The following is a 15035-nucleotide window of genomic DNA, read 5'->3' as shown; positions in this document are numbered from 1 at the left end:
CCTGAGTGATAGAGACCAGCACAGTCTTGAAGATACCAACAAACACAAGCAAAACAAACTATTGTGTTGTCCCCAACAGAATGATGAGTATTCCAGCAGGATTGCTGGTTCCTTTAAAAGCTATCCCTCACGGGCAGGAAAGGTGATGCTGTCTAACAGAGCAGTGCACAGCACCAAGCAAAAGCACTCAAGAATTACAGAGAGTGCCAGATCTCTCACATATAATCTGCCTCCCTACACTTACAGCAATTATTCCTGTTACTTAATGCTTTAAAACTTTTATTTCCCCAACTTCACAGCACTTCATCACTTTAAGTAATCCTCATTTCATTCAGCTGAAGGGAGTAAAGTACTATTATCCTTCCTCCTTTGTTTGGAGATGAAGCAAGTTGCCCAAGGTGACACACTGAGTCAGGAGCCGCCCAAAGCCAGCGCTCCTCGCTTCTAGTCCTACCTGCAGACTTCATGGACAATCTTGCCCTTATTAAACATATAATGACTTTACTGTGGGAGACTTCAAAGAGCAGCAGCCGAGCTTGCAGTCCCTCTTGGCAGCACTCCCTGAGGAGAGGCGAGCCCATGTCCCTCAAGGAGACAGCAGGAGAATGCAGTGCACATCCAGCCCCTGCCAAATGATGACTGGTACGTACAAAAAGATCTGGCAGAGCAAGGTGGTCTACAGCACTCACACACTCTCCTGGCTGTAGACTGGGTTCTTGTTCCCAGTGGGATTTTCTTTCTTTTGCATATGTCAGTAAGAAAATGAGAATGAGTGGCCCAGGGACACCAGTAGGGAACAGACAGAATAATGCCAATGCCAGTAGGAAATAATTTAAAAGACCAGCAGGAAAGACTAACATTTGAAACTACTGACAAATCTCTGAGCTGTCAATATCATTGAGTATTTTCTGTCACCCTCCTGACATTCCCCTTTTATTCTGAAATAGCTGGTACAGGGCAGAGGGGAGTATTTCTTACAGCTGTGCGCCTGGAGCTTGGCATCCAAGACTGGCATTCCCAACACAGGTTCTAATGCAAGCTGACTAGGCTGGGCAGTAACGCTGCCCTCGGTGCTGGGAGGCAGGGGCTGCTCAGGGTGAGCATCCTGTGTGATGGATGCAGGGATTTGCTGCCAGGAGTAGGCCTGGGGCAGTCCAAGTGTTCTGCACTCATTCAACATCTACTCTAGAAAAGAAGACAATGCAAAGACACCAGGATAGGGAAAAGGAATGAAATTAGGAACATCAGAAGCTCATTAAGTACCTCTCTGTAAATCAGTTAATCGTTTTCCCCTCAACGTCCCCGTGGAAATCACTGGTGATGACATTATGAGTTAATCATTGGGAAGTAAGATTTATCTTTGTTTTGTCCCAGCAAACAGCAGAGCACCACAGCAGCAGCTCAGCTGCAGCTACCTCCATTCCAGCAGGATGCTTTTGGTTACCAGCAACAGTGCCCTCCTGACATAAGGTCAACAAATGCACAGCCAGCAACACTGATCCCCCCTCAGATATCAGACACACATACCCTGTGCACAGATGTGCCTTTCCGAGGCTGCCACATGGCCCTGCCCCAAAATCCCTCAGCAGTGCCAGCAGCATCAGTTGCTCCCACACAAGAGGTTCTGTTGTTTCAAAGTGAAGCAGCCCCTGGGCATGCTCCTGGTGTACTCCACACCCTACGGCTTTTGTATCCCTCTCAGGTGTTCTGCAACCCTTGGCTTGCTCCCAGCTGTGAAGCCCAACACTGCTGATGGATAAGCCAGCAGCAGGAAACATTCAATATTTTATCCATTGTGATACAGGCACTGTTCAGCACCTTGCAGGCTCACACCAACATGGTTATCGCCCAGCATCTTCCCACCTCCCATAATTATGACCCCAAAACTCTTATTTCTGCTAATGTTAAAACAGGGTTGGAATGCTTAACAGCCTCACTAGGAGAGGGCAGGCTTGCCATGAGAGGGCAGGCAGCATCCTCAGCACTGCAGCAGAAGCACCCACTGCTCCTGAGCACTCGGTGTTTGTCCTGCCCTTGGCTGTGATCTGCTTAAGGCCTTGGCCCAATAACCAAGGCAATAAAATACCAAAGACCAGGGGAAAGACTGGAAGGTGATACCTCAGAGGAATAAAAGGAAAATAAAGAAAACATATGAAGATGAACTGGTGGACATACAGAGAAGTGTATTTACAGAACAGGCATGTAACAACATCTAGCATGCACTTGCCAAAGAGCAGCCTTTTTTTCTAAGACTGGTTCCTTTTCTGCCCTTCAAACATTACTTCAAATGTTAGTTAACACTTGTGATTGCAGTGATTTAATCTTTTCGATATCCTAATTTCTGACTTGGCCTGGAAGGTGAAATTCTCACTATCATCCTCTTTTATTTTTATTTGAGGGTGTTTGTTCAGAGGGTTTTTTTTGTTTGCATAACCATGAAGAAGTTCAAGCAGAAAAAGAAATCCACTAATATCTTTTATTTCGTTCTTTCTGATGAGTTTTAGAGGTGTGAGGCTGGTAATAAAAGCATTAGATAATTTACCTGATTACTCCTATTACACTCTTTAGAAGAACCAGAATAAGAGAGATCACTTGTTCAATAGTCGGTCTTTACAAGGCCAGAAACCTGTATATTTCAGCCACCACCTAGTTGGTGGAAGGCAAGATTATCTAGAAATAGAACAGGCTTAAAGAAAAAGAAAACTGAAGGCAACAAAAGGACAAAAAAAGAAAAACACCCAATCTGAACAGGAACATGTTGGATTCTACATTTCGATACACCTCTGCTACCTCAGTTACATGAAAGGGTGTTCACTGTTTAGCCAACAGTCAAATAATTTGCTTTACCATTTTCTTTCAGGAAACATGTCTGAACTTTCTCTATTTCCATTCACTATTTCTCTACCAAAAGAAGACATAAGTCACAATACTATTTTCTTCAGACATTAGTAGTTAACAAACATTTATATCTGTTTTCAGAGCCTATATGCCATTAAAAATATTCCCTTGCAAGAAAATCCACTTGGGTAGCAAGTGCACACAGAACAAGGCCTCCCTGGTACAAAAAATTTATTTTAGAAGTGTATAACCTGCATCTCACCACTCACACTATCTATTATCTTGTGCAAGTCACTCCACTGTGGACAATGAGAACAGACTGGTCATTTGCAGTTTCTCACCACAGAGCACTTACTTTAGGTTTCTGACCCTCATTCTCTGCACATTGCTTTTAAGGTTTGCATTGCACAGCCAGTTTCTATCAGAATTTCCTTCTGACACCTGAGACAAAGGAAAATTCAAAGTCTTCGACATCTGAACTCAGAGACCTCTAAATCCCCATTCCTCACAAGTATGACCTTCTTCTAAGAAGAGCTGTAGCTTATCAGAAATTCAGATGAGTAATAGTGATGACAAACCTATACCAAAGGCTTTCAGAAGAATTAGTAACTGGTTCTTGCCATCCCCTCAATTCCCATGAAGTGCTCATTTGGCTGTCATTACCGTTACTTATAATGGCGACATCAAACTGAAACTGAGTCAGTGTTTTAAAAATGATTTAAGATCAATTCTGGGTACTAAAGCAGCTCCCAAGTCCCTGCTGCCACACTATATGTTCTTCTTCAGAAGAAGGTGAAGTGCTCTCCCTTGTGCCCAAGTGGGAAAAAAAAAATACCACTTCCTCTGATAACAGACAACAGTAATGAACCATACAAAGGAAATAATGGGTTATTTCATGCATTTGACAGCTTACTACAGTTTAAAGATTTGTGAAGATGAAAATGCATTTCATTTATCTCAAACTATTTCATTTTAGGCATCTGTAGCAATTAGAGCTAACATTTTTCAGACAGAGTTGTGGTTCTTGAATTACAGTGTCCATTTCAAAGCAACATTTAAATTAATCTAGTCAATTTTTCCAGTCAAGTCCAGGAGGTTGAGGTTTGACAAGTACCAGTTTCATCTGTAACCAAATTAGAGTTAAGCATTTGTACACTACTGAAGTGCCAGGCAATGAGGCAGCCTCTCCTTGAGGAGGCAGCTCCTTTCCTCCCCCTGCAGCCTCCAAGGAAAGAGCAATTCACCCCACCAAAATGGCACAGGTGATGTACTAAGAGAGCTTTGGGAACCCTGCATTGGCACATTGTACAGCTGACTTTCAGTGGGGGCAGCTGCCAATTGCCAGGGAGTAAGCTCCACTGCAGTCACTGTGGCATCTCTGCCTCCTTCCCTGTCAGTGCTGCCTCCCCTGCTGAAATCTAATTATAACAAAAAGAGCAAAAGGCAAAAAGCTAGCAATTAGTGTACAGCCAGAGCAGTCCCCTGAGGCCTTTCACCATCACCCTGGCAGCTCCCTAAGGAGCACAAAGAGGGAAGAAATGTAAGACTGGAATGGATAAAAAGGTGAGACTGTGGAGTTAGAACCGGCGTAAACCATTATGAGATCGCATCTCTCAGCCACAATCCAACTTTTTTTGACAGCAAAATGAAGCTGTGAACTCAACATTGTTACCAGGAATTCAATGCATCAAAAGGTGACTTCATACATGGCCATCGCTGTCAGCAGAGAGGCCAAGGGCACCACTCTAGGAAAAGCACATCAGAAGAACAGACCTCCCTGCATCACCACACAACACTGCATGGCCTGTGGGAGATATCCCAAGGTCAGGGACACACTGTGATTAACCCTCACAAGGGAGCAGAGCATCCCACCCAGCAAACTCCTGGCTCACAAGGCAAATTAGGTGCCCATTTACTGTTGGGTTGACTAAACACAGTCTTAACAAGTACTGATTGAGATTCCATCTTAAGCATTTAACTCTGTAACAACACATCTTAAACACTCCAGGTCCTTGAAGAGATCCTTTTTCTAGTCTCTTCTTGCTGTTTTGGTGAAACATTTTTCTGGGTGTTACAGTACAGCTGCTCTGTACTGTGACACCTGGGCCCTTACTGGGACAGTGGTTTTGATCCAGTGAACAGCCATGGCAGCTTCACAGAACAGTAACAGCGATAAAACTCCAGGGTATCAGAAAATATATGGAAAGTGTATTTCAATTCTTTGCACCCCAGCTAATCTCCATTCATTCCCCTTCCACGCTCCCCTCTCAAATTACAGCAGCAGCAGCAAACACAATGTCACATTTAAGCCTCCAAATGCGAAATGAATATAGGCTACATGAAACACAGCAGGGTCTAAAAATAACTGAAGACAGTGTACCTTAAATTTGTACTCCAAATTTGTTTTCTACTGACAAATACAACTCTGGCAAAAGATCTAACTATAGGGAGTATTAAAAGTGATATCAGAAGTTTTTCCAGCAGTTGCCTGTATCAGAGGTCTTTGGGAGGCTTTGCTGCACGCCCTCACAGCACAAGGAAAAAGGGTTTGGTGCAAGGGGCTCACACTCACCGTCTGCAGAGTTTCCTCCTGCCTTCTGCTTTGGCTCTGCCGGTTAATAAAGGAGCGTGTCGAGAGTTTGTAATGGTTCAACAAGCAGATGATCACTACCACCATAACAGTTATAACCACGATTATAATGATGATTTGAACAAACTCCAGTTCAGCTAAAACAAAAGAAAAAAGAGGAAAATGTGTCAACAACACATGGAAGGTTAACCATCAAAGCAACAACCTGAAAAGACCCTCAGGACTTCTCTGAGATAGATCTGGCTTGAGATACTATTGCTGTCCATTCTGCAAAGTTTTGTGAAGAAGACTGTTCTACAAAGTATGAAAATTATTTCATTTTTGCCAGAGCAAACTGATCAGCATGAGTGGCCACAGGTCAAAACTAAGAAGCTTCTTGGTGAACCTTCTCTGCAGCCTCCACAGGTAATAAACTCCTCAACATAAACACCACAGAGGAGCCTTTTGGACAAAACAACTTCACTGAACAAAAAAAAGAAGAAACCACATACACACAAACCTCACTCTATTTTAACAGCCACCTGTAATACCAAGAGAGTCCAGAGGGCTATGTAAGCTTCAACACCTGAGAGGAATCAGGTCACTTCATCTAGTACACTACCCTTAATTTTTTTATCAAGTAAATAGCATGAAAGCTATTCTATTTAACTAGAGTGGAAAACTTTAGGCCTATTGAATCTACACACAATGTCTTTTTCAATTACCAGCTTCTCTCCAATTGATGTAAATTAAAAATTTTCTAGGACTTTCCCAGTCAGGTAAAAATCTAAAAAGAGCTCTAGTACTCTAAAACAAGATATGTTCCACCGCAGTTAAAAATGAAACCAGGGCCTTGGTTGTTGCAAGAGATACAATTACAATAAACTCCGTCAGAACCCATCATCTTATCTGAAGCCCTGCCTATACCACAAATATTAAGTATATTTAGAAATGAGTCACTCTTGCACCCTTTTGGCTATACTGGAGCAGCAAGGATGAGCAATATAAGGGGAAAAATTGCCCTTTGGAGTTACCGAGTTGATGATATTTCTATGGAAACTGCATTGCTCACAGGGGATGCTCTCATCTTGAAAGACAAATCCAGTTAATGGGAGGAGGTCTTTGGTTGCTAGGCTGGTAGAAATAGCAAAGAAGCAGCTCAAGTTGCTCAAGTTTCAGTACTTTCCAAAAAGGGCACTACTTTTTGGATGCAAAAACCATGAACTTTGGGGAATTGATATTAAATTTCTGTTTTAAAAAGCTAACAAAGAAAGACAGGTGACATGAAAATGAAAGGACAGAATAAATATCAGAAAACAAGCCTCCTTCCCCCCCCATCTCTCATTTGTAGCCACCCTCAGCTTTCTGTGTGGTAGCAGAATACTTGTGCAGACACAACACAACAGTGAAGCTGAGCTAGAAAAACGCCACTGAAACAAAAAATCCAAGATGAACCTGCAGTGGACCCAAAGGAAACCCAAGGCTATTTCATTATTCTAAGATCTCTTACAAACAAAACGTCAGGGTATAGGAGCTGCAAGTGCGCTGGTGTCCAGCGGGGGCTGGTGCCAAGCTCCAGCTGTCTGTCACAAGCCACCGGCAGGCACAGCCACACCACCAAGGGGCTGAGGGTCTACAATTATCTCCTGAGGAGTAACTAAGCCTACTTAAGACTAAGGAAAGAGTAAAGGGCAAAAATACGTCTATCACTTTATCACTCTGCTGTTAAATAACTCCCACTCATCATTAAGACCAACAGCATTTTCGAAGAATTCGGTTAGTCAGTGCTCTGTCCTCTGCTTTTGCTATCAACCCCGCACGCAGGGCACGGATCTTTCTTTTCCCCTCTCTTGCGTCACTGGAAGCTAACAATGTCGGCACCAAAAGATCAGAAAGCCGGAAGAACAGAATTAATTAAAAAATAAACCCACCCAAACCACAGTTAAGCCGAAAGTCAGTTTTTCTTGGCTCAGAAACACAGAATACAGACTTTACACAGCTGACAACTTCTGCAATTCACATTCTGTGGCTACTGAAGTACTAAAGAGTTTCTTTATCCAAACTTTCCATGTCACACTTTAGACTGGAAATTAAGCGACTGCAGCTAAAGGGCAACATGCAAAACAAGCAAGGTTGATTTAGGCTTTCCTAGAATGCACAGATCACTAGAACGACATGTTACTTCTCTATCAGCCAAGGGCAGAGTCTTCTAAATTTATCGAGGCCCCTGCATTTCAGTGGCAAGGGACAGCACCTCTCCCTTAGAGATGAGCGATTTGGTCTGTGAACACTTACCGCGGGGAGGGAATCATTTGAAAACGTTTGATTAAAACACGGCCGTATAATAAAGAAAATAAAAACCACAGCACACAGCTGCGAGCACAAGGGATTTCCCACGTCCAGTTTACATTATGAACACCAAACTGCAACAAAACACCTCACTGATGTTCAAGAGGATTTCCTCAATGGAAAGCACGACAATTTTAAATCTCTTCTTCCTCCTGAGTGACATTGCTGCTGCTCATTAGGTTAGTAGCAGTAAAAAGCAGAGGCAGACTGCAGCAGCAGTCTGTGTTTGCTGGCACTGATCAAGGCCATTCAAATAGCTCCTAGCGGCTGCTGACAGGCACTGGGTCACCCCGGCCCCCACCACGTCCCCGGCCCAACACCTGCCAGGCGTGAAGGGCCACCGCCTTCCAGACAGGCATCTCCTCCTGCCCACTTGTCCTATAAATTTACCGGGAAAGAAAGCTGGCAAAGCTTCAGGAAGAGAAATGCTTTGGTTTTACTACCCCAAGCCCGTCACGCTTATATATATCCGCTTCTCTACACGCAAGAAACAACACTTCTAATAAAAAATCTCCAAGGGAAAAAAAAACCCTAAAACCAAACACAACGTTCCAGGGTAAACGCCCAACAGGGAAAAGGCAACTAACTGCACGTTGAATCAAATCGCCTTCTCAGAAGAGCTCGAAAAGAGCGACATAATTGACAACCCCACCAGCGATCACGCCAGACCGTCCCCCGAGCCTCCCCCCGCACACAGACCCCGCAGCCCCGTCGGCGAGCGCTCCCGGGCGGGCCGGGCTGTGCGGTGCCCCGGGCCGCAATCGCGCCGTCGCTGCCCCTGCGGACGCGCCGGTACCTCTTTCCAACAACAGGTCTTTTAACCGCGCATCCTTCACCGCTGTCTTGTTAAGCCGCTCACTGGACATGCTCGCCTCCGCCGGGCGGGGGGCTCAAGCCGCTCCGCCAGCCCCCGCGGCGGGCACCGCATCCCCGGCAGCCCCGGGCTCCATCCAGCGAGGGGACGTGGACAGGGAGGCTTCCAGGGAGCCTCCCGCCCGCGCCTCTGCCGGCGCTCGGAGCGCGGCTGCCGCCCCGCAGCCGCCGCCGGAGCGGGCGGGCACGGCCGGCACCGGCCGCTCCCGCCCCGCCGTGCCCCGGCCGCGCGTGTGCGCGCACGCACGGACACCACGGTCCCGCCGGGCTCCGCGCCCGGGGCGAAACGAATTTAAAAAAAAAAATAAAAAAAATTCAAAAACCCAAACCACAACAACAACAAAAAGGGGGGGAAAAAATTAAAAAACAGTCGACCGGCGAGAACAAGAAGAACGGAAAGGCGCTGCCCCGCGGCTGAGTGAGCACCGTGGGGAGGCGCGGACAGGGAGGGAAGGAGGAGTGCAGGAAGGTCCGTACCTGACCCGCGCCGCCGCCGCTCTTTAAGCCCGGCCCGGCGCGGCGCGCTCGGGGCGCCCCGGCTCCGCCGCCTGCCCCGGCCCGCCCGCGCCTGCGCCGCGCCCGCGCCTCCCCCGCGCACGTGCCCGCGCCCCGCCCCGCCCCGCCCACCGGGACGGGACCGCGCGCGGCCGCACGCGCTCCCGGCCCTGGGCGCTTCAAAGGGCACCGGCAACCAAATGTCGCCCGCAGCGTCACACAGACAGCGAGAGTGATCCAGGGATCTTCCCAGCTGCGCGGCAGCGGGTTCCTCATCCGAAGTTCCACGCGCACTCGTGTGTGTGCGTGTGCGTAAAATATTCGGGAGTCGCATCCTGGAGCTATGCTGTAAAACCATAACCATCAGAAGGAACAACGCCTGTAACCTCAAGTTAAAAAAAAAAAAAAAATCTAAAGAAGGAGGAAAAAGAAGAACAGCGGGCTTCAGCCGCATGTGTGTTTCTTTGGCAGAACTCCCAGCTCCAGCAGTGCCTGCTTTCCCCTGAAGCCTTGTGCCTGCCAGTGAACCCCTCTGCTATCCCTGAATCCCTGTGCCTGCCCCTAAACTTCTCTGCCTATCCCTCCCCTCTCTGGCCCCTCCGAACCCCTAGGCCTGCCCCAGCTCTGCCACTGAGCCAGCCTTTCTGGCTGATGAACACTGCCAGATGGGTTCCTCATCCCGGTCTCCACCTGTATTCCCACTCAGAGCACCACAATGGAGGCCAGCAGGAGGGACTTGGGGCTGTCCCTGCTGCCACTGTACATAGCAGCAGCACAGTCCCACAATGTCTCTGCCATGTTAGGAAGCACCATTAGCACCGTGTTCCTCAACTCCCATGATGTTCCTCCTATAGTGGCTTCACCATCACGGCCAAGACTGCTCCCATTCCTAGTTACTCCTGTGGATTATAGTGGCATCCCCCAAAGCACTGAGTAAGAGCAGTGTGTTTACGTGAACAAGAAAAGTGAGTTCACCCTCTGGTCCACATGGCCAGGGTCTTGGAGCTCCTGAAAGCAGCAGAGATGGCTGTAGCACTGGTGAGGCTCCATGCTCTCTCCCAGCAGGCTGTGGCTGGCTCAGCTGAGCTCACACCAGCACTGCTCTCCCCCACACACAGCACAGGCCCCCAGGACACTCTGGCACTGACCATGGAGGCAAACCCACGTTTGGGAAAGACCCACAGGCCTTTCATGTCTGTAAATCCCATGGACCAGCCTCATAAAAAGATGCCCTAACTCAAAGTCAAAGAGCAAATCCCAGGAGGGGAAAGAGGCTGAGAGGAGTGGACCTGCTAGCAGTCACCTATCAAGCTAACACTATGAAAAGCCAGGGGGTTAAAAATATTAGGGAGACATATCCTGCTATATATATCCACAGCACACAGCAGGGCCCCTCTCCTGGTTACAGGCTATCCCCACTGTCTGGATTTATTAAACTGTTGTTGACATTTAGCTTGATATTGCAAGGTCTAAGGCCTGAATCCAAACACAACAGTCAAGCTGGGGGACAGTGATTGTGGACTGTAAATAAATATCCTTTGAGAGTTCCTAGAAGAGCAGAATGAGTTTAAATTATATGTCAATTGAATGCTTTTGTGCAAGTGGAGTATTAACCAACTACAGCACTTTTACCAGCAGAGAGAAGTAATTCAGTACAGATAACAGATGTGGAACACCTTCAAAATTACAATCTGATTGTCCTTAAACTACTTAGAAAACAATTAATTCAGCAGACCAGACTTCTAAACACGGCTGTTGTATGGGCATACCCACTCAAAGTGTACAGAGCTGCTGCTGAGGCCAGTGACCTTCCTCTTGCAAACTCTTTGTTTTCAAGGACTTTATAAGCCAAAGTTTACATACATCATTTCCCAACCTCGTGTTTAAAATGAGAAATTGGTTTCAGATGAGCACAATTTAAAGACTACAAAGAAAGCAGAAAACAAACCAAACCAAATTAATATATTGGTATTAATGCTTCTTCTTTACTCATACAATTGAACTGTAGATGTTTAGAGTCTTCAGTTCCTGAAAAGCGTTAACCCATGACATAAAATAATTGCTTTGGCAAGACTAGGGATTCAGCACACAGACTTGATAACTAACACACTTCCTCTCTAGCCCAATACCCACCAACTATTATTGTAAAAGTGCAGGCACAATGACTGCAAAGTGGTTACAGACTTCTGTATCCATAAGTAGTGCACCTGATAAGCATCCTCAAGAACGTCCTCAGCACAATATTTGGCTCATCACCTATTTATTAAGAATTTATCACAAACTTTTAAATATAAATCAAGTCCTGTGCCAGAGAGCCCATATAAGCTTCTCTGTCAACAAGAATTGGGGATCAGCTTCCTGCTAAAATTCCAAGTAGGAGGTTCCCCCATGACCTCTAAGCAGGACGGCTGCTCTGGCGTCAGGGTTGAACCTCCTTAAGCAGGTTCTGGCACAGAGTCATAATGCTTCTCCACAGGCCATTACAAGTCTGGCATATTAATGATAAAACCAAGGGCTAGTTAAACTTGGTAACAGGTGAAATTTTATGAAGGACATGTTCACTGATCTGTCTCCTCAGATCGTTACTGGGAAAACAAAATACTCATTCTGGAACCCACAAGAACAAAACCTGATTGATTTTTTTTTTTTTTTTAATTTTACTGTTAGTAAAGATGTTAATCTCAAGTGTAAAGAAACAGTCATGCTTTGGTGACCAAAACTGGACAGATTCTGCTTTCTCAGTATGAGTTTTGCATTTCTGCTACTTCTCCCTTTTTTTCTCTAATTCTCTAAAGACATTACTGACTGTGGGCAGATTCTTGGCTAGCCCTTACTTTGAAGAGTAAGAGAAAACCCACAGTCTTGAAAGTGGACAAGCAGGGATTGTTTCCTCCTGCCTGCAGCCAGCCCCCTGGGGAACCTGGACAGTGTGTGTGCAGAGGTGCTTCCCCCTCCCTGCACTGTCAAGCAACTTCAAGGCTTCAAGCAACTGCAGATGCACCCATTGAATGCCCATGCCCCCGCCTCTCAAACTGCCACCTGGGGGAAATATTCACCTTTCTGATTAAATCCGGAGTTTAAGTTTGTCAGAAAAAGATACAGAGGAAGGGCACCAACCAAGGGAAAGGAAAAGTGCTTTTCTCACGGGCAGTGAACTCAAGTAACTGATTTGCCAGCAGTATGTATCCAGAGGTATTATGTTGCGTTTAATGTGATTAGGCGCAAGGAACAAGCAGATGGGAGCACTGTGAAGAAATTAGCAACACAACCCAAAAGAAGTAAAGTTGGTGGAGAGAAGAAGGCAGTATTTAAGGCCTCTAAATTAACTCCCTGTTAAAGCTGTTCTTTACTCTGCAGTAATAGGAAGGATTAAGAAATTCAAGCAGTCCTTCATATGCATAGTTGGTTGCACAGCCTGAGTGATCCCTATGCTGTCCACACATGCAGTGATTTCTTTTCCTGTACTGGAAGGAGGGTTCAGTCAGGGACACTGAATTATAACATGCTGATTTAAAAGTAATCACCGTTTCAGACCTGACTAGCACTGGCTCTGTTTACACTGGCGAGTGAGAAAATCTGCTTATGAATTATCCCCACTGCAGTTCTATTAGTCCTCACATGTTGGCTCGACATAGGCAATTTGCAGTCGTCTGTTCCAGCAGGGTTAAATGGTACAGTGAGCATAATGCCCTGGCCCTGTTTACCCTGGAGATTACACTGCTGCTAACTTCGATGCTCCCCTGCCACTGCTGAAAAACAGGTACAGAATTTCCTGGGGCTGATGCTTGAGGAATGAGAAGCTCTGGGCAGGGAAAGACAGCTGTAAATATGAGGCAGGTAAGCAACCCGGACTATTCAGACCAGGAAAACGTCCCCGAGGGGATGAAGTAAAGTAACGGTTGTGTCTGAGCACCAAAATTTCCCACCATTAGGGTGAATATTATGATACAGTGGCTTCCATGAGTTTTAGTTGTTGCTACTTCAATCCTCCATTTAGTTCTGTCCAAAATTAGTGAACAAAATCAGCTGCGCTGAAAACATTGCACCTCCTTCCATCCTTAATTTTGATTGCATTCCACAGCTTTTGTCACATTTTGAGCTCAAATCGACTAAGTGTAAAAATGAGCTATTTAAGTAAGAGGAAAGGCAAGAAAGGATCACAATATTGTTTGTTTGGGGTTTTTTAAATTCTGTTATTATTCAGAGCTCTCCCAGCAGTACTTGCAATTAGTACCTGGTATTAGATTCTGTGGAGTCTCTGGTTGCAGCATGACTACCCTGCCTAAGCTCCCTGTGGTTTCCAGGCAATTCCCAGCAAGTACAGGAAAGAATCATCCCTCATTATTATTTTTTTTCTGTTCAAGCAGGAGCTAGAAGAAATGCACTAAGGACCACATTAAAAAGCTGAGAGATCACATCATGTATTATCCTGCCATAGGAATGGATGAAAGTTAAATGAGGGATAGAATTAGAATGGATGCTAGAATTAAGCATATGCAAAAATCCACCTCCAACACAAAACTGAAAGCCCTGTTGTAGAAGTATGGGTTGCTAAATAAGCTATTAGTGGTATTTTAGACACACAAAGAACGTTCATTCTTCCACTAAAGAACATACTTCAGTTACAGAGAGTATCCTGCCAGGTGGATTATTCGCTCCATAAATCTCAATTGCCAGCAAACTCCCTGGCAGCCAGGAAAAGAAAACAACGGGCACTCAACTGCAGGTTAACAGACTATCAAATATTTTCGCACTTTCTGACTATGGTGTATGCAAAGACTTCAAAAGGCTGGACAGTGCAGAAAGATCACAAGGAAACCGAGCAACCCTGGTCTAAAAAAAGAAGAAAATCTAAGGGCAAGACAGAACAGAGATAAGAAAGGAAAGCAGAACCAGGATTACAATACAGTACTAAAAATACAAGTAGAATGTGAAGAGCTGTATTTTATTTCTGACATTAATATAATCAGCTAGTTTAGAGATACAAAGCTCTGCCTCACTGATGGTGCTGTCTTGTACCTGAAAGTAAAGAATGAAGACAGAACCTGGAAAAAGTATCCGAAGAGATATAGGGAACAAAGGCAATCAACAGAATGCAAAATTTGAGGTCAGTGGTGATATAAAAATAATGCTTTTAAAGAACTACAATGCCAATATAGGCTAGTGTTAACATTTAAAAGTGAGCAAAGGAAAGACTTTAATATTGGTAAATGGATCTTCACGCAAAACAAAGGAATTTGTTTTCCTTCATCCTGCAGTTTTCTTATCATTTGTCTTGCAGCATTTACATACATGCTGTCTGGATGTGTAATCATAAGGGAAATTAACCCTGGATAACCCCATGCTGCAGCACGTTTACAGAAATTGCTCTAGAGAAAACAACTCTAGGAATAAAATGAGGGATGTTCAAACCATCGGAAATCAAGTGAGTCACAGACACGATGGGTCTGAAGGATGGGAAAAATCTCTTTATGAGAACATGCCATTAAACATTACAATCAAGCATAAAATTGCTCTGCCACAGTATTTTGTTTTATTTGCATTGTTAAATTTCTTCTCCTAACAATAATGGATAGTTTATAGCACTAATGATTTATACTAAAGGAGCTGTGTAAATGCATCCCAAATGGGTGCCTTCTTTCTTAAGAACCACAGACTCAGTTTCCTTCAGCTTGATCGCAGATCAGTGACTCACACAAATTTCACATCTGCCTGGGGATACAATGGCGCAGCTTCTAACGAGGGTTTCACGATGGATTAAGCTCCTTTGGTGCAAGAGTGGTGTAAAAACTTACGCCAATTTAGAAAAGCATGATGCGTTTCCACAAACTGCCATGGTGCAAGGACTATAGGAGGCTCTGCCATTAACAACTGTTATCACATTACTAAGTTCATTACTTTTGGCTTCTGC

At 45.2% G+C, this 15035-nt stretch overlaps 1 protein-coding gene across 6 annotated transcripts in view; it reads right to left on the bottom strand.

The window, feature by feature from the left end:
- The window catches only part of LDLRAD4 (low density lipoprotein receptor class A domain containing 4), a 283546-nt gene that overhangs the window by 16571 nt on the left and 251940 nt on the right, over positions 1-15035 (bottom strand). For 4 of the 6 annotated variants that reach the window (XM_066183939.1, XM_066183930.1, XM_066183948.1 and 1 more), the window contains one exon: positions 5411-5565. In XM_066183939.1, coding sequence (XP_066040036.1) covers positions 5411-5565 — 155 coding nt within the window. Of the gene's footprint in view, positions 1-5410; positions 5566-8552; positions 8778-9106; positions 9184-15035 lie in introns of those variants that run through there. The other 2 variants (XM_066183976.1, XM_066183965.1) reach the window with 2 other exon arrangements.

This window comes from Chamaea fasciata, unplaced genomic scaffold, assembly GCF_029207755.1.
Source record: "Chamaea fasciata isolate MVZ Bird 193981 ecotype frontalis unplaced genomic scaffold, bChaFas1.0.hap1 SCAF_1, whole genome shotgun sequence".
NCBI lineage: Eukaryota > Metazoa > Chordata > Aves > Passeriformes > Sylviidae > Chamaea > Chamaea fasciata.
This window is presented reverse-complemented; position numbering and strand designations above follow the sequence as displayed.